Source organism: Chiloscyllium plagiosum, unplaced genomic scaffold (genome assembly GCF_037043375.1).
Source record: "Chiloscyllium plagiosum isolate Xiang-an unplaced genomic scaffold, Cpla_swu_hap1 HiC_scaffold_23, whole genome shotgun sequence".
In the NCBI taxonomy this organism is placed as follows: Eukaryota; Metazoa; Chordata; class Chondrichthyes; order Orectolobiformes; family Hemiscylliidae; genus Chiloscyllium; species Chiloscyllium plagiosum.
Window position 1 is genome coordinate 61,184,768 of NW_028270161.1, and position 24,463 is coordinate 61,209,230.

The 24,463-nt window shown below is 41.6% G+C and overlaps 1 protein-coding gene across 1 annotated transcript in view; it reads right to left on the reverse strand.

Annotated features, from left to right (window-relative positions):
- The window catches only part of LOC148145908 (uncharacterized), a 77,267-nt gene that overhangs the window by 15,151 nt on the left and 37,653 nt on the right, over window positions 1-24,463 (reverse strand). Inside the window, exons 3-4 of the mRNA XM_087999750.1 lie at window positions 7,805-7,837; window positions 1,114-1,193 (exon numbers count right to left, since the gene is read on the reverse strand). Coding sequence (XP_087855876.1) covers window positions 1,114-1,193; window positions 7,805-7,837 — 113 coding nt within the window. The remainder of the gene's footprint in view (window positions 1-1,113; window positions 1,194-7,804; window positions 7,838-24,463) is intronic.

Sequence of the window (24,463 nt, forward strand, 5' to 3'; positions counted from 1 at the left end):
TCTTATTTTTGAACTGACATGCTGGACTCTTCCACCATTGAGGATGTCTTTGAAGCCTCCTCCTCTAATGAGCTATTCAATTGCCCAGTACCATTCATGACATGATGTGGGGGCTGAGGAGAGTGAGAGAGCAGAGGGAGTTGGAAGGTGAAATGAATGGCAGACGGGAGAGAGTGGGAGGGGGAGTGTGTGGAAATAGGGAGAGTGTGGGATGGTGTGGAGAGTGGATGGGGGAGGGAAGAGAGTAGAGATTGGAAAGAGGGAGGTAGTGGGAGAGTGCGAGGGGTAGAGCATATGGGAAGATAGTGAAACGGGAGAGGGGGAATAAGATGGAGAGTGGGAGAAGACAGAGAGCACATGGGGAGAGAGTGAGACGGGGAGAGGGGGAAGAAGGTGGAGTGTGCGAGAAGGCAGACAGCAGAAGAGGAGACAAAGTGGGCAGGGGAAGCAGGAAGCAGAGGGAGAGGTGGAGGGGTTGGGAGCATGGGAGGGTGTTCAGAGCATAGGAGGGGGTTTGAGAGAGCAAAAGGGGGCTGAGAGCAAATGGGGTGGTGTTGAGAGCACGGGGAGGTTGAGAGGGTGGGAGGGAGGAGGGTTTGAATAAGTGGGGTGGTTTTGAGAGAGTAGGGATGATGAGAGGTGGAAGTGAGAGAGTGGGAGGGAGGGTGAGAGACTGCAGGAAGGAAGAGGGAGAGTGTGTGGGAGGGAGATGACTGTGGGTGGCTGTGTAAGGTGGGAAGGAGAGAGAGCTAGAGGGTGCTGAGACAGTGGGAGGGGGGAGATAGCCAGAGAGGTAAGGGAGTGCAGAGCAGGAGAGAGAGAATCCCTGGTCCTGTGCCCTCACACTCTCAACTCCCTGTCCCCTCAGATTCCCGTTCCAACTGTTGACCCCCAATTTAAAAGTGTGCACACTTCTCTCTGCATGTGCTGTGAACTCTTTCTGTATGAGGTCATGTGTAAATTCCACATGTTGTGTCTGCAATTACTGCATGTGTACATTTACAGATTAACTACATTGTGGTGGACCACAGTTGTGGGTGTCAGCTAACACTGCCAATCATATTTGTAAATATTTTGACTAATTGGAAGTACACATTAAAAGGCCTTTAATACCTTTGCCAGTTGTAGCTGTGTGACTGGGAACCTTGGTGGCAGTATCTGCAGGCAAGCCAACGTAGACACCTCCATAATTCCTTAATTATTGAAAAAAAACAATTATTATTATTTGTAAAAAGCTGAAGAAAATTTATCTTGCCAAAACATAAGTTTATGCTCACACTTCAGTACAACTGCTATCCATAATTTTAGACACACACTGGGATATATAACCCAAACAGGGTACTTTACAAATATACACTCCCAGCAGCAAGCCGAACAAGTCGTACAGCATGTCAAGAAAATTGCAGACAAGGTGACTACCATTTTGGTAGCAAAGGTTTCATGCATTCAAGCTTCACATTTTAATCGCATAGTTTGTTCCTTTCACCTACCCTACAACACCCTCCTCCATTAAGAACCACTCCTTATTCCTGTGCAATGTTTCTCAGAGGTGGAGAGGATTTTCAGAAAGACAGCTGTTCTACTGTTGACTAACCATTATGAATAACTGCTAAACAAGCAAAAACTGTGAGGCCTCTGCGCAAAGAAAGAAAAGTCACCATTACAAGTCACACTACAAAGGCAATCATTTAATGCAACAGTTCAACTATTTCTGACTAACCAACAATAAATACTTCAAGTTAACAATATTAGCTTGCATTTATATAGCACCTTTAACACCTTCTGCTTTTTGCAATTTACATATAAACAAGGAGCCACTCAAGTCTCTTTTGCCATTCAGTAAGAACATGGCTGATCTGATGGTAATCTCAAATCCACAGTTCCACCTTTCACCCCCTTGCTTCACAAGAATCTATCCACACCTGCTTTAAAAAAAAATTCAAGTACTCTGTTTCCTGACTTTTTTGGGAAGAGAGTTTCAGAGACTTATGACTCTGGAAGGATAAATTTCGTTCTTTATCTGTTTTGAAAAATGGACGACCCCTGATTATTAACACTGGCTTCTCGTTAGAATTGTTCTACAAGAGGAAACATCCACTCCATATCTACCCTGTTAATACCCCTCAGGATCTTGTATGTTTCAATCAGGTCACCTCTTGCTCTTAGAACCTCCATAGGATACAAGCCTACTATCTTCAACTTTTCCTATTCGGCAATCCACTCATTCTGGGAGTTCTGAAGAAGGATCATTGGACTTGAAACATTAACTCTGCTTCTCTCTCCACAGATGCTGCCAGACCTGAGTTTTTGTTTCAGATTTCCAACATTTGTAGTCCTTTGTTTTATTGTATTTGGCAATAGCGTGGCAAACTTTGACTGAACTGCTTCCAAAATCATCTTTCCTTAAATAAGGAGTGTACTATGCCTCTGTGACTCAATACTGCACACAGTACTTCAGATGCAGTCTCAACATTGACCCAGAAATAAAGCATAACCTCTGTACTTTCATGTCAAATTGTCCTCGTAATAAATTATAACATTCTATTAGTTTTATGCATTAATTGCTGTGCCTGCATATTAACCTTTTATGATCCATGCATTTGGATACCCAGATCTCTCTGCATCTTAAGAGTTCTATAACCTCTTACCATTTAGATAATCTGCTTGTTTTTTATTCTTCTTGCCAAAATAGGCAATTTCAGATTTGTTTAATGTTTGTCCACTCATTGAATCTGTCTTTCTGTAGTCTACTTTTGGTCCCTTCAAAATTTATTATCTTTTCTATTTTATGTCATCAGCAAATGTAGGTCATCATATCTTCCCTGCCTTCATCTGAGTAATTTATATCAATTGTAAACAGTGTAAACAGCTGAAATACCAGCACTGATCCTTGTGGCACACCATTTGTTACATCTTGCAAACATGCAGAATAACTTTATGCCTCCTCTGCTAACCAGAGGTTAACTGACTGGTTAACCAGTCAACCTTCTATCCATGCCATACTACCCCATACCTTTTATTTTTACTTTCCACAAAACAACAGACATCAGTGACATTTTGTTGTTTAGTATTCTGTCAAGCTAACCAATAGAATATTAAAATTAATTCATTATAAATTATACTAAAACGTGAGAGAGACTCACGTTTGGTATGTTGCCTCCCAGGTGCAAGGGTACGTGACGTCTCTGATCGTGTTTTCCGGGTCCTTAAGGGGGAGGGGGAGCAGCCCGAAGTCGTGGTCCACATTGGCACCAACGACATAGGTAGGAGGAGGGCTGAGGATGTTAGGCAGGCATTCAGGGAGCAATGACCACAACAACGCGATGGTTGGAGGAAGAGCGCCTCATCTTCCGGCTAGGAACCCTCCAACCACAAGGGATGAACTCTGATTTCACCAGTTTCCTCATTTCCCCTCCCCCCAGCCTGTCTCAGTCAAATCCATCAAATTCAGCACCGCCTTCCTAACCTGCAATCTTCTTCCTGACCTCTCCGCCCCCACCCCAGTCTGACCTATCACCCTCACCTTGACCTCTTTCCACCTATCACATTTCCGACGCCCCTCCCCCAGGTCCCTCCTCCCTACCTTTTATCTTAGCCTGCTGGACAAACTTTCCTCATTCCTGAAGAAGGGCTTATGCCCGAAATGTCGATTCTCCTGTTCCCTGGATGCTGCCTGACCTGCTGCGCTTTTCCAGCAACACATTTTCAGCTCAGAGTTAGAACAAACAGAGTTGTTGTCTCTGGTTTGTTACCGGTGCCACGTGATAGAGAGTTGAGGAATAGGGAGAGAGAACAGTTAAATGTGTGGCTACAGGGATGGTGAGGGAGGGAGGGATTCCTGTATCTGGATAACTGGGGTTCTTTCTGGGGAAGGTGGGACCTCTATAAACAGGATGGTCTACACCTGAACCTGAGGGGCACCAGTATCCTTGGGGGGAGGTTTGCTAGTGCTCTTGGGGGGGATTTAAACTAACTCTGCAGGGGCATGGGAACCTAGACTGTAGCTTTAGGGTGCAGGAGCTGGAGTGTAGGGAGGTTAGGAACATGGCATCAATCTCAAACAAGGGTGCCTGTAAACAGGAAAGTGGGTTGAAGTGTGTACACTTCAATGCAAGAAGTATACGAAATAAGGTAGGTGAACTTGCAGCGTGGGTTGGTACCTGGGATTTCGATGTTGTGGCTATTACGGAGACATGGGTAGAACAGGGACAGGATTGGCTGTTGCAGGTTCCAGAGTTTAAATGTTTTAGTAGGGTCAGAGGTGGGGATAAAAGAAGGGGAGGTGTGGCATTGCTTGTCAAAGATAGTATTACTGCGGTGGAAAGGACGATGGATGAAGACTCGCCATCTGAGGTAGTTTGGGCCGAGGTTAGGAATAGGAAAGGTGAGGTCACCCTGTTAGGAGTTTTCTACAGGCCTCCTAATAGTCCTAGAGACGTAGAAGAAAGGATTGCGAGGATGATTCAGGAGAAGAGTGAAAGTAATAGGGTGATTGTTATGGGGGACTTTAACTTTCCAGATATTGACTGGGAAAGCTATAGCTCGAGTTCGTTAGATGGGTCGGTGTTTATCCAATGTGTTCAGGAGAGTTTCCTGACACAATATGTAGACAGGCCAACAAGAAGTGAGGCCATACTGGATTTGGTTCTGGGTAACGAACCAGGCCAGGTGTTAGAATTGGAGGTAGGTGAGCACTTTGGGGACAGTGACCAACTTTTCGGTGACTTTTACTCTAGTGATGGAGAGGGATAAGCGGCACGGTGGCACAGTGGTTAGCACTGCTGCCTCACAGCTCCAGAGACCTGAGTTCAATTCCTGCCTCAGGCGACTGACTGTGTGGAGTTTGCACGTTCTCCCCGTGTCTGCGTGGGTTTCCTCTGGGTGCTCCGGTTTCCTCCCAGAGTCCAAAGATGTGCAGGTCAGGTGAATTGGCCATGCTAAATTGCCCGCAGTGTTAGGTGTTAGGTATAGGAGTAAAATGTAGGGGTATGGGTGGGTTGCGCTTCGGCGGGTCGGTGTGGACTTGTTAAGCCAACGGGCCTGTTTCCACACTGTAATGTAATCTAAAAAAAAGTGTGCACTGCAGGGCAAGAGTTATAGCTGGGGGCAGGGAAATTATGATGCGGTGAGGCACGACTTAGGATGCGTGGCTTGGAAAAGTAGCCTTCAAGGCACAATTGATATGTGGAGCTTGTTCAAGGAGCAACTATTGAGTGTCATTGATAAGTATGTACCTGTCAGGTAGGGAGGAAAGCGTCGCGTGAGGGAGCCGTGGTTTAATAAGGAATTGGAATCCCTTGTTAAAGGGAAGAGGGCGGCCTATGTAAAGATGAGGCGTGAAGGTTCAATTAGGGCAATTGAGAGTTATAAGGTAGCCAGGAAGGATCTGAAGAGAGAACTAAGAGCAGCAAGGAGGGGACATGAAAAGTCCTTAGTTGGTAGGATTAGGGAAAACCCAAAGGCTTTCTATAGGTATGTCAGGAATAAAAGAATGACTAGGGTAGGAATAGGTCCAGTCAAGGATAGTAGTGGGAAGTTGCATGTGGAGGCTGAAGAGATTGGGGAGACACTGAATGAATACTTTTCATCAATACTCACACAGGAAAAGGACATTGTTGCCGATGTTAATACTGAGTCACAATTAATTAGAATGGACGGCTTTGAGGTATGTAGGGAAGAGGTGTTGGAAATTCTGGAAAGGGTGAAAATAGATAAGTCCCCTGGGCCTGATGGCATTTATCCTAGGATTCTCTGGGAAGCAAGGGAGGAGATTGCAGAGCCATTGGCCTTGATTTTTATGTCCTCGTTGTCGAAAGGAATAGTGCCAGAAGACTGGAGGATAGCAAATGTGGTTCCTTTGTTCAAGAAGGGGAGTAGGGATAACCCTAGTAAGTATAGGCCAGTGAGTCTCACTTCTGTTGTGGGCAAAGTCTTAGAGAGAATTGTAAGGGATAGGATTTATGAACATCTGGATAGGAATAATGTGATCAAGGATAGTCAGCATGGTTTTGTGAAGGGCAGGTCGTGCCTCACAAATCTTATTGAATTCTTTGAGAAGGTGACTAAAGAGGTAGACGAGGGTAAAGCGGTAGATGTGGTGTATATGGATTTTAGTAAGGCGTTTGATAAGGTTCCCCATGGTAGGCTACTGCAAAAAATACGGAGGTATGGCATTGAGGGTGAGTTGGAGGTTTGGATTAGGAATTGGCTGGCTGGAAGAAGACAGAGGGTAGTAGTTGATGGTAAAGGTTCATCTTGGAGTGCAGTTATTAGCGGTGTTCAGCAAGGATCTGTTTTGGGACCATTGCTGTTTGTCATTTTTATAAATGACCTGGAGGAGGGGCTAGAAGGTTGGGTGAGCAAGTTTGCGGATGATACGAAAGTCGATGGAGTTGTTGACAGTGAGGAAGGATGTGTCAGGTTACAGCGGGATATAGATAAGTTGCAGAGCTGGGCAGAAAGGTGGCAAATGGAGTTCAATGTAGGTAAGTGTGAGGTGATTCACTTTGGTAAGAGTAACAAAAAGATGGGGTACTGGGCTAATGGTCGGATACTTGGTAGTGTGGATGAGCAGAGGGATCTTGGTGTCCATGTACACAGATCTCTGAAAGTTGCCACCCAGGTAAATAGTGCTGTGAGGAAGGCATATGGCGTACTGGCTTTTATTGGTAGAGGAATTGAGCTCCGGAGCCCTGAGGTCATGTTGCAGTTGTATAAGACTCTGGTGCGGCCGCATCTGGAGTATTGTGTGCAGTTTTGGTCGCCATATTATAGGAAGGATGTGGAGGCACTGGAACGGGTGCAGAGGAAGTTTACCAGGATGTTGCCTGGTATGGTAGGAAGATCGTATGAGGAAAGGCTGAGGCATTTGGGACTGTTTTTATTGGAGAAAAGAAGGTTTAGGGGTGACTTGATAGAGGTGTACAAGATGATTAGGGGTTTAGATAGGGTTGACCATGAGAACCTTTTTCCACATATGGAGTCAGCTATTACGAGGGGGCATAGCTTTAAATTAAGGGGTGGTAGGTATAGGACAGATGTTAGGGGTAGATTCTTTACTCAGCGAATCGTGAGTTCATGGAATGCCCTGCCAGTAGCAGTGGTGGACTCTCCCTCTTTATGGGCATTTAAACAGGCATTGGATAAGCATATGGAGGATAGTGGGCTAGTGTAGGTTAGGTGGGCTTGGATCGGCGCAACATCGAGAGCCAAAGGGCCTGTACTGCGCTGTATTTTTCTATGTTCTATGTTTACGTTGAAGATTCACTCTAGTTTCAGGCAGGAGTCGTTATCATTTTAGGTTTAGTATACCTCTAGAAGATTATTCCAGTGAGTAGGATGAGAGAATAAAGTGAGAACCTGCAGTCAAAATCCACAGAGTACATTTTGTCTCTTGACATTAAAGGTATTGCCCATATCCTAACCTAAAGTGTGCTGACAACAGTCGATTCAGTGTGTTGCATTGGAGCAGAGAGACTACTTGTGCAGATCAGAACAGGGACTTACATTTAGCTGAAAAGGCTGTGGGTTGGGGAAAGGGACAGAGCAGAAGAGAGAGACCCTCTTGAACATAGCAATCCAAACATATAAATTGATAAATGGTTGAAAATGCTATGCAAGAGGTCCACGGTAAGTTTATATTGGTATTTGAAAACTGAACATTTGAATCACTGACCTATTAACTCCTGTAATCATTACCTTGAAAATTACACCAAAGTTTGCAATATTAATAACGCAGCAATTATTCCTGTTAGATAACCTTACGTTGCATTAAGTTAAAAGAGAAAAAAAGTGTAATACATACCTTCTTTTCTCATCTTCTGACATTGACTCTGGCCTTTTCATCACAATAGCAAACAGCATGAAGAGAAAATAACAAATTGTTGAGTTTACAATTTCTTTTTTCAACTTTTAAATTTACACTTCACATTGCAATTACCACAATAGTGAGACAATGGCTTTGGAGGATGTCTGGATTGTACTCTCTCTCAAAGTTTTGTTGGAAGATGCAGCATAACTTAAACACATGCAAGTGAACTTCACCATTCAAACACCACAGTTCAGCATCAAACAAGCTGAAATGCAGTCTGTAAAATCTGAACTGTGATATAAAGGAAACAAAGCTATTTTGCACACAAAGAAACTCAGTAGCATCAAGATAATTTCCTATTATTTTATAAAACATATTTTAATCTTGTTGCTCCATGCAATCCTCCTGAAGCACAGACTATAAGGTGCAACCCAAACAAAGATGAAGAGGATTTCAACTGTATTGCAAATTTACTTTCAACAAAGCTAAATTTGCACTGCAGTCTTTATTCTGAACAGACAAAATAAATCAGTTGACCTCATGAAAATGTATGTTCCTATTACTTCTGAATTCAGCCAATCTAGACCACTTTTAGAACAGATAAAGTGCCTCACTTAACAAACTTAATTAATATGGCATTGCATCCGCCACAAATACTTCTAAAGATCTCGGACAGGTTGCCTGACAACATGCCGGTTGAGCAGAAGGACAGATTGCACCTGAATTGCAAGGGGACTATTATACTGGCAGGGAGATTTGCTAGAGCTGCTCGGGGAGATTTAAACTCGTTATGTGTGGCGGGGGGAGGGGGGGAGGAAGAGAGGAAGATAGTGAGGAAAGAGTTCAATCTGAGATTGGTACAATTGGGAAAAGGAGCGAGTCAAACAGCCAGAGCAGGCAGGAACAAAGCACAGAACAAGGTAGGGCTGATGAGTTAAAAGAGGACTAACAGGGAAGGCAGATGAACCTCAGGGCATGGCTAGGAACATGGGAGTGACATCATAGCAGTTACAGGGATGTGGCTCAGGGATAGATAGGACTGGAAGCTTAATGTTCCAGGATACAAACGCTTTAGGAAGGATCAAAAGGGGGCAAGAGAGGAGGGGGAGTGGCGTTTTTGATAAAGGATAGATTATAGCTGTACTTAGGAAAGATATTCTTAAGAATACATCCAAGGAAGTTATTTGGGTGGAACTGAGAAATAAGAACGGGATGATCACCTTATTGGGATTATATTATAGCCCATCCAATAGTCAGTAGGAAATTGAAAAACAAATTTGTAAGGAGATCTCAGTTATCTTTAAGATTAATAGGGTGGTTATTTTAGGGGACTTTAAGTTGCCAACCATGGACTGGGACTGCCATAGTGTTAAGGGCTTAGATGGAGAGGAATTTGTTAAGCGTGTACAAGAAAATTTTCTGATTCAGCATGTCAATGTACCTACAAGAGAAGGTGCAAAAGTTGACCTACTGTTGGCAAATAAGGCAGGGCAGGTAACGGAGGGGGAGTGTTACGAGACGGGGTAAACCTTTGTGCTTAATTTAAAACCACAGAAAAACTGTGCAGTAATCTGTAAAAATTCGAAGGCTGGTATGAACTTGATGGGCTGAATAGACTGTTTCCACACTGTAGGGATTCTATGGTTCAATAAATAGCCAAAACTGTTGGCCTGAATTTCCCAGTCATCAAGAACCTCCTTGCAGCGTTTACCTTGTCTAGTTTTGGTAGAATTTAAGATGTTTCTATGACATCCCCCTCCTCATTCTTCTTGACTCCAGTGAATACAGTCCGAACAGATCTAGTCTCTGTACATCAGTCCTGCCATCCCAGAATCTGTCTGATAAACCTTTGTTGCACTCTCTGCATAGCCAGAGAAACATTCCTCAGATAGGGAAACCAAAATTTCACACAAATACTCCAAGTATGTTCTCAACAAGTCCTGTGCAATTGTTGCATGACATCCTTGCTCCTGTACTCAAATCGTCTTGCTGTGAAAGTCAACTTATCGTTTGTCTTCTTCACTACTTGCTGCACTTGCACAATTACCTTTAATTACTGATGTACTAGGACATTCAGGTCTCGTTGCACTACTTACTCCCATCAATCTATCTTTCCTAGAAATTTCCTAGAATTCTCACCTTTCCCTATCGCCATTCAGGAAATAATCTGACTTTCTATTTTTGCTACCAAAATAGATAACCTCACATTTATCCACATTACATTTCATCTCCCATGCATTTCCCCACACACTCAACTTGTTCAAATCATACTGAAGCATCTCCGCATCCTTCTCACAGCTCACCTCCCGCCTTGGTTTGTGTTGTTTCAAACTTGGAGATATTACCTTTAATTCCCTCATCTAAATCATTAACATATATTGTGAATAGCTGGGGTCCAAGCACTGATCAGTGTGATAAATCACTAGCCATTGCCTATCACTTGGAAAAAGACTAATTTATTCCTATCCTTTGTTTCCTGTAAACTGGCCAGTTCTTTATCCATGTCAGTACACTAACTCTGATCCTATTAACCTCACATACTAATCTTTATGTGGGACCTTATTGAAAGTCTTCTGAAAATCCAAGTAAGTCACATAAACATGCTTTCCCTCATCAACTCTACTAATTACATCATTGAAAAGCTCCAGTAGATTTGTCAAGCATGATTTCTCTTTCATAAATCCACGTTGACTCCATCTAAACCTGTCACTGTTTTCCAAGTGCTCTGCTATTAAATGCTTTATAATGAACTCTAGCATTTTCACTAACACTGATGTCAGACTAACCAGTCTATAATTCCCCATTTTCTCTTACCTCCATTTTTAAACAGACAGGTTACATTAAGTACCCTTCAATCCATAAGAACTGTTCTACAGTATATCGAACTTTGAAAGATGACTATCAACACATCCACAATTGTTAGGGCCACTTCCTTTAGTATTCTGGGATGTAGATTGTTGGGGATTTATTGGCTTTTAGCCACTTCAATTTCTCAAGCACCATTTCCCGACTATTTCTGATTTCCTTCAGTTCCTCCTTCACGCTAGACCTTGTGGTCCCCAACATTTCTGGGAAGTTATTTGTGTCTTCCTTTGTGAAGACAACCAAAGACTGTATCTAAAATAAAACAAAGAACAGCGGATTCCATAAATCTGAAACAAAAACAGATGTTGCTGGAAAACCTCAGCAGAGGTGTGGAGAGAAAGCAGAAAGTTCTGAGTTCAGAAGAAGGATCACTGGACCTGACATGTTAACTCCACTTTCTGTCGAATTTGCGGCCAGATCTGCTGAGTTTCTCCAGCAATTTCTATTTTTGTTTCAAAGTATGTATCTAATTGGTCTGTCATCTCTTTGTTACCCATTAACTTCCCTTTTCTGATCATGTTTATTTTCATTAATCTTTTTCTTTTCACATACTTACAGAAGCTTTTATAATCAGTTTGCGTGTTCACTGCAAATTTAGTCGTGTAATCTATATTCCCACACTTAATCAATCCCTTTGTCCTCCTTTGCTGAATTCTCAACTGTTCCCAATCCTCAGGTTTGCTGCTTTTTTTGGCTATTGGGTATGAGTCTTCCTTGGATCTAATATTATCCCTAATTTTAGTGGAATCAAGGGTTATGGAGAAAAGGCAGGAACAGGATATTGATTGAGGATGATCAGCCATGATCATAATGAATCGTGGTGCAGGCTCGAAGGGCAGAATGGCCTACTCCTGCACCTATTGTCTATTTCCCTTGTTAGCCATAGTCAGGCCACATTTCCTGTTTTAATGTTAGGAATGTGAATAGTTGTTGCAGTTCATCAATGTGCTCTTTTAATGTTTTCCATTGCCTATCCACCATCAACTTTTTAAACTGTGCTCCCCAATTTCTTCCGCAATCACTAACAAAGCACCAGCCCATAACCAGCAGTAACATCAATGCGCAATTTAACACTTCAAAAATCAGAAACAAATTGTTCACTTGAAAACGAATCCTGAAAGTACTACTGAACAGTTGATCATTTCTGAAGTAGTCTTCATTGCTAGATGATTTCTGGAAATTGCACACATCTCAATAACATTGTTTTACAAGAATAAATACATTCTACGGTGTGGCCCTCTGGAGTGTTCCAATTGTTAGAAATTTTGAGCATAATAAAGTTGTTTTCACATAAAAGGAAAAATATTTATTAATCACTTGCATTAATTAATCTGTCCTGCAATTCTGTCATTTTTGTTCATAGTCACAAGCTCTAAGAGGATTTATGGTATTGTATACAATTATGGTCATCTTGCTATAGGAAGGATTTTATTAAATTGGAGATGGTGCAGAAAAGATTTGCATAATTGTTATCGTGACAACTATCATATTGAGAGGCATTTGTGGTTGGGATTCAGAGAGAAGTTTCTGTTTAAATCTGTTTTCCATCATATAAAGACACTGACATGAAACGAGGAAGGAAGTAGTTTTGGTAGTGATTGTCTCAGACTGTTTTGGAATGGAATCATATTAGGATGGCCACACTTCCTGCAATTAAACCACAACCATTTCCCTCTATATTGGGCACACAATGAAGAATGAGATTGATTCCAGCCTGGAGCAATCGATATACCTTTGTGATACAATCTCAATCTTATCGCACCAAGTTGGTATATCTACGTCCCATACTAGAGCAAAGGATTATAAATTACTCAAGGTGAATCACACATTCCAGCCTCTGACCTTGTCTTGAATTAGCTGATTAATATCCTGGCCATAAGCAAATTTGCTGGATCTCTCCTACTGAGAGCATCCTACACAAAAGTAACAATGTTATGCGTGTGATGGAAGGAATGCATTGGTAATCAAGCCCCACAACTCCATCAATTGTGCAATTAATTGCAGTCACTAAGCTGGCACAACTAATTTCCTTATATATTAACGACAATTCAGGTTAGTAAACACTTTCACCAGGCTTCATTATGAGTCTTTGACCAATGGAGAATCTTTTATACCAAGCTTCAGTTTGGTGAAAATCCAGTTTAGACCTAAGTCTTGGAATAGAGGTCACAGTTTTTTTTAAAAGTGTTGGCAAAGGTAGTCCAAGTATTGAGGAACCTCTTAAAAACTGTCCTTAAAAAAGGAAAGTAAGAAAGCTATATATACATATTTATATATTATATATATATATAGAGAGAGAGAGAGAGAGAGAGATTTGCAATTCTATGTATGGTTTTGAACATCTTTATGAAATCTCTGCTCAAGCTTCACTTTCCAGGCTTCAGTTCATCCAATTTATCCAAATGTCTATTATATTCAAATTCCTGGAACATTCTTGCAAATTTTTTCTGCACCTTCTCCAAAGCCTCCACATATTTCCTAAAGCCCAGTGCCAAGAATTATACATAATACATTTGTTGGGGCCAAACTAGGTTAATCATAACTAATTTTTATACTCTACACCCCTAATGAAAAAGCCCAGGATCCAGTGTGTCTTTCCAGTCACTTCCTCAATCTTCCTTGCTACTTTCAATAATTTGGGCACATGTATCCAAAAGTTTCTCTATTCCTCTATCTGTTTCAAAATTGCACCCTTTTTTCATATTACCTCCCATTGTTCTTCCTACCAAATGAATTACTTTACACTCCAGTGAAGGAGAAAATTAATCTCCATTTAGAAATTAAAAATCACTCAATGCTAGGTTATAGTCCAACAGGTTGATTTGGAAGCACTAGCTTTGGGAGCGCTGCTCCTTCATCAGGACAACTGCCTTATGAAGAAGCAGTGCTCCGAAAGCTAGTGCTTCTAAATAAACCTGTTGGACTATAACCTGGCGTTGCGTGATCTTTAACTTTGTATACCCCAGTCCAATATCGGCCCCTCCAAATCATGACTTCCATTTCGAGAGACAAGGTTTGACCAGGGATAGTCAGTATGGCTTTGTTAGAGGGATAGCATGTCTAACAATTCTAGTGGAACTTTCCGATGAGGTGACCAAATGTTTGGACGAGGATAGGGCAATTGACATGGTTTATATGGATTCAGTCTTTGACATGGTTCTACATTGATAAAGAAGGTGTCCATGGTTACAACTTAGTAAGTTGGATCCAAAGATCGTTTACAGGAGACAGAGGGTGGGGGTAGAAGACAGTGTGACTGCAGCCCAGTGTGCATTGGTGTACCACAAGGATCAGTCCTGGGTCACTTACTCTTTGTGATATTCACAAATTACGTAAATGAGAATGTGGGGGGGGGGGGGGGGGGGTAGGAGGGATAAGAAGTAAGCTTGCGGATGACACAAAGATTGGTTGGATTGTTGAGGGGGGGAAGAAGGTGTTAAGTTACAGGAAAATGTAAACGGATTAGTCAGATGAGCAAGTGGGATTTAACCCTAACAAATGTGAGGGTGGATAGAAAGCAGCAATTGAAGGGATGTCATTTTCATTGTGAAAGAATAGAAGCAGGAGTAGGCCATTCGGCCCACTGAGCCTGCTCCGACATTCATTCAGATTATGGCTGAGCTCCTCCTTACCTGCATTATTCACATAACCATTAATTTCCATACCATGCAAAAACCCATCCAACTGTGTCTTGAATATATTTAATGAAGCTGCCGCTACCTCTTCCGTGGGTAAAGAATTCCATAGATTCAATACTCTCTGGGAAAAGCAGTTCCTCCTCATCCCTGTCCTAAATCTACTCCCTCTAATTTTGAGGCCATGTCCCCTAGTCCTAGTCTCACTCACCAGCGGAAACAATTTTCCTGCCTCTATCTTATCTATCCCTTTCATAATTTTATATGTTTCTATAATATCCTCTCTCATTCTTCTAAATTCTAGGAGTACAGTCCCAGGTGGCTTAACCTCTCCTCAGAGGATACCCCCCTCATCTCTGGAATCAACCTGGTGAACCTCCTCTGCACGGCCTCCAAAGCCAATATATCCTTACTCAAGTAAGGAGACCCGAACTGCACACAATACTCCAGGTGCAGTCTCACCATTATCTTGTACAATTGCAGCAGTACGTCCCTGCTGTTCAGATTAGATTAGATTAGATTCTCTACAGTGTGGAAACAAGCCCTTCGGCCCAACAAGTTCACACCGCCCCTCCGAAGAGAAATCCACTCAAACCCATTCCCCTACCCTATATTTACCCCTGACTAACACTGTGGGCAATTTAGCATGACCAATTCACCTGACCTGCACATCTTTGGATTGTGGGAGGACACCGGAGCACCTGGAGGAAACCCACGCAGACACAGGGAGAATGTGCAAACTCTACACAGACAGGCAGGAATCGAACCCAGGACCCTGGTGCTGTGAGGCAGCAGTGCTAACCACTGAGCCACTGTGCCGGCCCCTTCTATCAATCCTTCTAGCCATGAAAGCCAATATCCCATTTGCCTTCCTGATTACCTGTTGTACCTGCAAATCAACTTGTAGTGATTCATGTATGAGCACTCCTAAGTCTCTCTGCACAACAGCATGCTGCAATCTTTCACCATTTAAATAATACTCTGAACTATTGCTTTTACTTCCGAAGTGGATAACCTCATATTGGAGTACCAACATTGTACTCCAACTACCAGACCCTTGCCCACTCACTTAACCTATATAAATCTTACTGCAGACCCTCCACATCCTCTGCACAGTTTGCCTTTCCATTCAATTTAGTGTCATCAGCAAACTTGGATACGTTACACATTAATGATTTAGAAGAGGAGACTGAGTGTATCATGAACAGTTGTGGGCCCAACACCGACCCCTACAGCACCCCGCACACCACTGATCTCCAACCAGAGAAACACCCATTTATCCCAACTCTCTGCTTTCTATTGGTTAACCCGTCCTCGATCCATGCCAGTACATTCCCCGCAACGCCATGCATTCTTTTCTTGCATCTTCCATGTGGCACTTTATCATACGCCTTCTGGAAATCTAAGTATATAACATCCACCTATTCCTCTCAATCCACTGTGCTTGTTTTACATCCTCAAAGAACTCCAGTAAGTTTGTCAAACATGACCTTCCCTTCCTGAATCCCTTCCTGTGTCTGCCTGATGGAACCCTTTCCATCCAGATGTCTCACTATTGTTTCTTTAATGATTGCCTCCAGCATTTTCCCTGACTACAGATGTTAAGCTAACTGACCTAAGGTGACCTGCCTTTTGTCTACACCCTTTTTTAAATAGCGGCATGACATTCGCTGTCTTCCAGTCCACTGGGACCTGCCTGGAATTTTGGCAAATTACCATTAAAGTATCTACTATAACTTCCACCATTTCTTTTATCACCCTGGGATGCATTTCATCAGGACCAGGGGACTTATCTACCTTTAGACCCTCATGTTTACTCAATTTTGCTTTTAAAAGTGAAAGGTAGGGGTCTTAGAGGGGGGGTTGAGGAAAAACATTTTCATACAGACCCCCTGTAGTGCAAACATATCCTTCCTATAGTGTGACGAGAACTGCAACACAATACTCCAGCTATGGACCAACCAAAGTGCTGTACAGTTCCACATGACTCACTACTTTTATAATCTATGCCACGATTGATTATGCTTTTTCAACTACCCTATTAACCTATCCTGCCAAAGTGCATATTCTCAAATCTTCCCACATTATATTCCATCTGTCAAGTTTTTGCCTATTTGCTTAATCTGTCTATATTCCTCTGCAGTCTGCGTCATCCTCACCACTTGCTTTCTGGTCCTTTTTTTGTGCCATCCGCAAAATTGGCTATGATACATTCACTTTCCTCATCCAAGACGTTAATGTTTATTGTAACGAATTGTGGCACCAGAACTCATCCCTGTGGCCCTCCAGCCCGTTATCCCAACTCTATTAGTTAGCCAATCTTCTATCCATATGCATACACTACCTCCAACGCCATGGGCTATTATCATATCAAGTAGCCTAATATATGGTACCTTATCAATGCCTTCTGAAAGCCCAAATATGTCACAACCACTGCTTTCCCATTATCTATCCTGCTTATTACTTCTTCAAAGAATTCTAGTATATTCGTCAAGCTATGCTGACTCTGCTTGATCATTTTATGTATTTCTAAATACTCCGCTATTATATTCTTTATAATATATGCTAACATTTTCTAACAACAGATATTAAGGCAACTGATCTATATTCACTTGATTTTTGTCTCCTTGTTTTCTAAAATATAGACATTACAGTGGCAGTTGATTAGATTAGATCCCCTACAGCATGGAAACAGGCCCTTCGGCTCAACCAGACCACATCGACCCTCCGAAGAGTAACCCACCCAGGGCCATTTTCCTCTGACTAATGCACCTAGCACTATGGGCAATTTAGCATGGCCAAATCACCTAACCTGCACATCATTGGACTGTGGGAGGAAACCGGAGTACCTGGAGGAAACCCATGCAGACACGGGGAGAATGTGCAAACTCCTCACAGACAGTCGTCCGAGGCTGGAATTGAACCTGGGACCCTGGTGCTGTGAGGCAGCAGTGCTAACCACTGAACCACCGCGCCGCCTTTTGCCTGCCCTTGTTCCATATCCCTCCAAGCCTTGCATATTCATGCGCTTATCTAAAAGCGCCTTAAAAGCCCTATCATATCTGCCTGCACCACCATCCCTGTCAGCATTTGGAGATGCCGGTGTTGGACTGGGGTGTACAAAGTTAAAAATCACACAACACCAGGTTAGAGTCCAACAGTTTAATTGGAAGCACACTAGCTTTCAGAGCGCCACTCCTTCTTCAGATGATAGTGGAGGACACAATTCTAAGTCACAGATTTTTTAATAAAAATTTACAGTTGATGTAACTGAAATTACACATTGAAAAATACCTTGATTGTCTATTGAGTCTTTCATCTGTTCGAATACCATGATAGTTTCACTTCTTTCGTGTGTAAATCACAAAACCCTTTTTTTTAAAAAGTTCTATTTTCAGATTAGCTGTAACAATGAGTGTTAGCTAGACAATATGTTGAAGGTGTTAGCCCCCTATATTCTCTGTCTATGCCATGATTTTTAGATTGATTCTAATCTGAAAAGTGAGATAACAGAGTTTTACATTAATTCATGCAGTTTTTGAGCAAAGTGCAATGTAACTCTGCAAGTACAAATTCACCCCACAAAATATATGTGTGCATGTGGGTCTTTGTCTGTTTGTGTGTGTGTGTCTGTCTGGGTTGGGGCTTGTGAGTGTGAGAGAGCATGTATATGTTGGTGTAGTGAGTGTAGAGTATCTTAAGTCTGTGAGGGGTGCATGTGAGAGTGCTGGGAGTGTGTGTGCGTGTCTGGGGTGGGGGTTGTGAGTGTCACTGAGAGAGAGTGTATATGTATGTGCATGAGTGTAGAGTGGTTGGGGCTTGTGAGTGTGAGAGAGCATGTATATGTTGGTGTAGTGAGTGTAGAGTATCTTAAGTCTGTGAGGGGTGCATGTGAGAGTGTGTCTGTCTGTAAGGGTGTGTGTGATTGTGTGTGTGTGTCTGTAAGGGTGTGTTTGTGTCGGTGTACATGTGTGCCCTTGTGTATGTGTGTGTATAGGAGTGCCTGTGTGTGTGTGTAGGAGTGTCTGTGTGTGTGTATAGTACAATGGTGGTCACCTGTAATGTGACATGATCCCAAGGTCCCGGTTGAGGCCCACCCTATGGGTACCGATCCCATATGGGTTCATGTCAGGTGATTACAGGTGACTACCATTGCACCATACACACACACACACAGACACTCCTACACACATACACAGGCACTCCTATACACACACGTATACACGGACACACATGTACACAGACGCATAGACACTCACATACACCTTACAGACACACACACTCCCACACAGGCATCCTCTCAGAGACTGAGGCCACTCTACACTCATGCACACACATATATACTCTCTCTCACAGACACTCTCAACCCCCCACCCCAGACATGTACACACATTCCCACACTCACACGTGCACCCACTCACAGACTTAAGACACTCTACACTCACTACACACACATACATACTCTCTCTCACATTCACAACCTCCAACCCAGACACACACAAACAGATAAAGATCCACATGCACACATATATTTTTGGGGTGAATTTGTACTTGCAGAGTTACATTGTACTTTGCTCAAAAACTGCGTGTATTCATGTAAAAGTCTGAGCTCAAAAACTGCATGAATTCATGTAAAACTCTGTTATCTCACTTTTCAGATTAGAATCAATCTAAACATCATGGCATAGACAGAGAACACAGGGGGCTAACACCTTCAACATATTGTCTAGCTAACACTCATTGTAAAAGCTAACCTGAATATGCAACATTTCAAAAAAAGGGTTTTGTGATTTACACATGAAAGAAGTGAAACTATCATGGTATTCGAACTGATAAAAAGAATCAACAGATAATCAAGGTATTTTTCAATGTATAATTTCAGTTACATCACACTGTAAATTTTTGCTATAAATTCTGTGTTTTGGGATTGAGCCCTCCACTATCACCTGGAGAATGAGCGGCGCTCCGAAAGGTTGCCCCTTAGGTCCCTTTTAATTTTTTCCCTCTCACCCTAAACCGATGCCCTCTAGTTCTGGACTCCCTCGCCTCAGGGAAAATACCTTGTCTATTTGCCATATCCATGCCTCTCATCATTTTATAAACCTCTATAATGTCACCCCTCAGCCTCTGATGCTTTAGGGAAAACAGCTCCAGACTGTTCAGTCTCTCCCTATAGATCAATTCCTCCAACCCTGGCAACATCCTTGTAAAATCTTTTCTGAACCCTTTCAAGTTTCACAATATCCTTCAGATAGGAGGGAGACCAGAATTGCATGCAATATTCCAAAAGTGGCCTAACCAATGTCCTGTACAGCCACAACATGACCTCCCAACTCCTATACTCAATGCTCTGTCCAAAAAAGGAAAGCATACCAAACGCCTTCTTCACTATCCTATTTACCTGCGACTCTATTTTCAAGGAACTGTGACTCTGTACTCCAAAGTCTCTTTGTTCAGCAACACTCGCTAAGACCTTACCATTTAAGTGTATAAGTCCTGCTCTGATTTGCCTTTCCAAAATGCAGCACCTCACATTTTTCTAAATTATACTCTAAGTGCAGCTTAATCAAAGTCTGATAAAGCTGCAACATGACATCCTGACTCTTGTACTCAATACCCCGACCAATAAACCCACACTTGCTATACCCTATGCACAGGTTCCTAGCACTGTATTGGAGCTGTTCAGATCAATAAAGACAAGCATGTCATACAGCTTCTTTACCATCCTATCCACTTGTGTGGCCACTTCCAGGGAGGCATGGATTTCAATCCCAAGAGCCCTCTGTGCATCAATGCTGATCAAGGTCCTGCCATTAACTACATATTTTGCCTTAACGTTTGATCTCCCAAAGTGCAGCACGTCACACTTGATTGGATTAAACGTTATTTGCCATTTCTCTGCCCATATCTGCAACTGATCTATAACCCATCATATCCTTTGACACCTTCTACAGTATCCATGACTCCACCAATCTTTGTGTCTTCTGCAAACTTATTACATTTTCATCCAAATAATTTATAAATATCACAATAGCAGAAGTCCCAGTACAGACCCCTGCAGAACTTCACTGGTCATACATCTCCAGGCAGAAAAAGACCTCCCACCAAAACCAGTCTATGCATTGTAAATGCAGAGACTACTGCCATAACATAAATGCCTTGCACTTTTCCGTCAGCAAAACTTTCTAACCTTTCCTTTGATCTTTGACAATGAAGTCACCTCGAACGCACGTCACACAAATTGCAGAACAGGTTATATAATCACCTTCACTTACCCTAAATTTAAAGTTACAATTCCAACAATCCACATATAACCTCATAATTGTAACATATGGTATAGCTATACAAAACCCTGGTTCAAGCACAACTGGAAAACTGAGAGCAAATCTGGTCACCATACCTTATGAAAAAATGTGCCGGCCTTGAAGGAGTGCAATTTGGATTTTCCAGTATTTAATTTGGACTCTAAGACTCCACATTTTTCTTTATTAATTCACCGGATGAGGGCATTGGTGGCCAGGCCAGCATTTATTGCCCATCCCTAATTGCCCAGAGGGCAGTTGAGAGTCAGCCATATTGCTGTGGGTCTGGAGTCACATGTAGACCAGATCAGGTGACTATGGTGGATTTCCTTCTCTAAAAGGACATTAGTTTCACTGTCATCATTAGAGTCTTAATTTCAGATATTTTATTGAATTTAAACTCCCCTATCTACCATGGTGGGATTTGAACTCAGGATCCCAAAACATTACATGGGTCTCTGGATTAATACTGCTGGAAAAGCGCAGGTCAGGCAGCATCCAAGGAGCTGGAGAATCGACGTTTCGGGCATGAGCCCTTCTTCAGGAATGAGCTCATTCCTGAAGAAGGGCTCATGCCCGAAACGTTGATTCCCCTGCTCCTTGGATGCTGCCTGACCTGCTGCGCTTTTCCAGCAGCACATTTTCAGCTCTGATCTCCAGTCCTCACTTTCATCTGGATTAATAGTCCAGTGATAATACCACTAGGCTATCATCTCCTTTGGAGAAGTATGAAAAGAGATTAAATAAACCAAGGTTTTATTATCTGAAACTTAAAAAAATTAAAGGATGATTTGATCAAGATTTTCAAGATATTAAGGTTTAGTGGATGATGTGAAAGTATTTGTGCTGGTTAAGTTGTTGAAGACAAGGGATCAGTCTAAAAATTAGAGCTAGACTTTCAGCAGTGAAGTTAAGAAACATTCTCAGATACACAGGATGGAAAAAAGTTTGGAACTTTCTTCTACAAACAGCAATTGAATGTTTGATCAATTGTTAATTTTAAAACGGAGATTGATCATTCTGTTATCCAAAAGTATTCAGAGATCTGGAACAAAGGATTTAGCATATGGAGATAGGTGGTGGAACACATATGATCTCACTGAGTGGCAGAACAGGTTCACAGTGTGAGAACTCCCCATAAATTCCCATGCCATTCCCTAAATCCTTGTTGCTTTGGTAAGACTCTGAAAGTTTCTATCAACACCCAAATCTATGTCCACTCTCTTGTCACTTTGCTGATTCCATAAGTACTGTCGATTCACCTCAAAATATTTCCTGAATACTGATACAGGTTTGTTTTGATTGTTTATTGATGAGTGTTAAACATTGGACTTTGAGATTGCTTGAATTATTAAATCAATCATTAGCTTTGTTCTATAGGTCGTACTGCTATGTGATAGTTGTGTCCTCTGCAACCTCAAGCTGCAAAAATCCTGCTGTAGAAGATCGCTAATTACTATGCCCATTCAGTAGAAAGTTCATGTTATCCAATCAATGTTCACAATCTGTCAATTGTGCTGTAGCCAATTTGCGCGAACAAAATGCATGTTATAGCAGAACAACCTGTAATTGTTTATTTGTGTAAATCTTTCACAGCTAAATCCTTGAATTAAGACTTGTTTAACTTTTGTTTTCCTTTTGCTGCTTACAGTATCTTTAAAAAAATCAAATAATGCCTTTAATATGAATACAATTCTTTGAAAGTAGTGTGAAAGACCTAAGTTACTCCTACTAGATCCACATACTGAACTGACTGTATCACTAAATGTGCATTTCTACTCAGTATATTAATTTAGCTGATAGCACAATACCTCAATTAACAACCTTGGAGAGGAAGTATATTTTTAAAAAAGAGTAGTCCCTGTTATAACATATGGAGGAATGTGACAAAGCTTCTCAAACTAGATACCCTTTCTAGTGTTATGACAATAGCTTGGGAGTAGTTTACTTACCCCACATTATGAACCTGGAGGGATTTGTCAGAAGACTCAAAACTAGGAAAAAGCACACCTGTCAACATCTGTATGATAATACAGCTCTGTCATCTGTCAGGCTCAGTAACTCCTCCAAATCATCTAGCAAAGTCATTGTAGGAGTGATCCAAATGGGAATAAATTTCAGGAGACAGCAGAGTTTCGGCACATGGCAGCTTATTCAAGCGATCACCGGTATCATGCAGGGAAAGGCACTTGAGACACACTACTCAGGGTTGTGTCAAATGCACTCTACCCTAATACAAGTAGATTCTCTCTTTTTTTAACATTTTCCTGTCCTTTTCTGACACCATAACATACATAGATATATACACCATAGCATGTATCTTTAGTCATGCCAGCTGCACTGTGTTTAGCTGCGAATGAATTAGATAAGGAACTTTTAAAATTTTCCCACTACAGGGACTATAAAATAATGTTGGTTTTTCATAAGTTCTTCAAGGCCATGTGGTTACATCTCACGCGAGAATTCTTTAACTAACAAGTTGCATCTCAAATGTATTCATTCAGCCTACATTCCAATGCCTGATAGGCACTGTCCTCCATGTAACGATAAGGGGCCCAGTTCTACCACCTGAAACTACTTTGAATCTTTTCCTCTAATGATTTTGATGGTTTTTGGTTCATAAATGGATCTATTACTGCTTCGGACTCAAAGTCTATGATTATCTGAAGGACCTTACTAAAATCTACTCTTAATATTGTAACAGATTAATGAGTTGTTTCTCTTGAATCACTTAATCAGTGTGAAATGTTCTTATCCACGTAAGCAATTTTAGCTGCACATTTTATCTCATTTATTACAGAACTGTTATGGTTCTACTTCATGAGACTACATTAAGTATGTATTTTCCCACACCCTAACTACTGTCTGCCATATTCTGCAGAACTTGTCAGGGCAGTTGTCAGCCATTTTGTGTTGCTTGGGCAACCCTAACAGTCATCAATCAGTACACACTTTAAACAAAAATATACTCGCTACAAAAAGACTTCAATAAATTATAATTCTTTCTGGATGATTCAAAATACATTTTACTCGGTAAACTGTTCTAATCTGCTTATGCCCAAAACGTCGATTCTCCTTCTCCTTTGATGCTGCCTGACCTGCTGCGCTTTTCCAGCAACACATTTTTAAGCTCTAATCTGCAAGAATCATGGAAGGAGATACTACATAAATGAGAACTAAATTAAAACTTGAAAATGAAAACCTGCAGGATTATGAAGTACAAGTAGGGGAGTGAGCTCATTCAAAGCAGCAGAACAAGCTTTATCGCTGATGGACTTTAAGTCTATATAGTATCATTCTATGAAATTAAAGTAAAAATAACATCAATGTTAATTGTCTTACAGTCAGCTCAATTTTGTGTGGTTGACAGCTTGTTTTATTGTTTTTCTCATTACTTCCTGTATTTGTGATTTTTGTCTTGGGTTTTTTTAAAATCTGTAATTCATCTGAATTTTGGCAGGTATAATTGAGCACAATGGCCTTCATGGTAAACATGGATAGGTGAGAAGGGGGTGGATAGTCAGGCAGACTGAGCCTGACAGGTCAGGGCAGGTAATTGGACAGACGATCTCTCATTGTTGGGATGGGGGAATTTTGAAAATGTAAAATCTGTAAAATGTACCATTTATCAAATGCACTAACTTTTCATATGCTGTTTAGTCAAAGAAAGATATCAAATCAAATCAGAATTTCAGTTACAGGATTTCAGAAACTGGAATTGCTTTCCTTACAGTGGAGAAGATTAAGAGGAGATTTAATAGAGATGCTTAAATGAAAGAAAGCTTTTGGTACAGTAAGCAGTCAGAAACTTTTGTCAGTGACAGGAGGATCAGTAACTAGAGAACCAATTT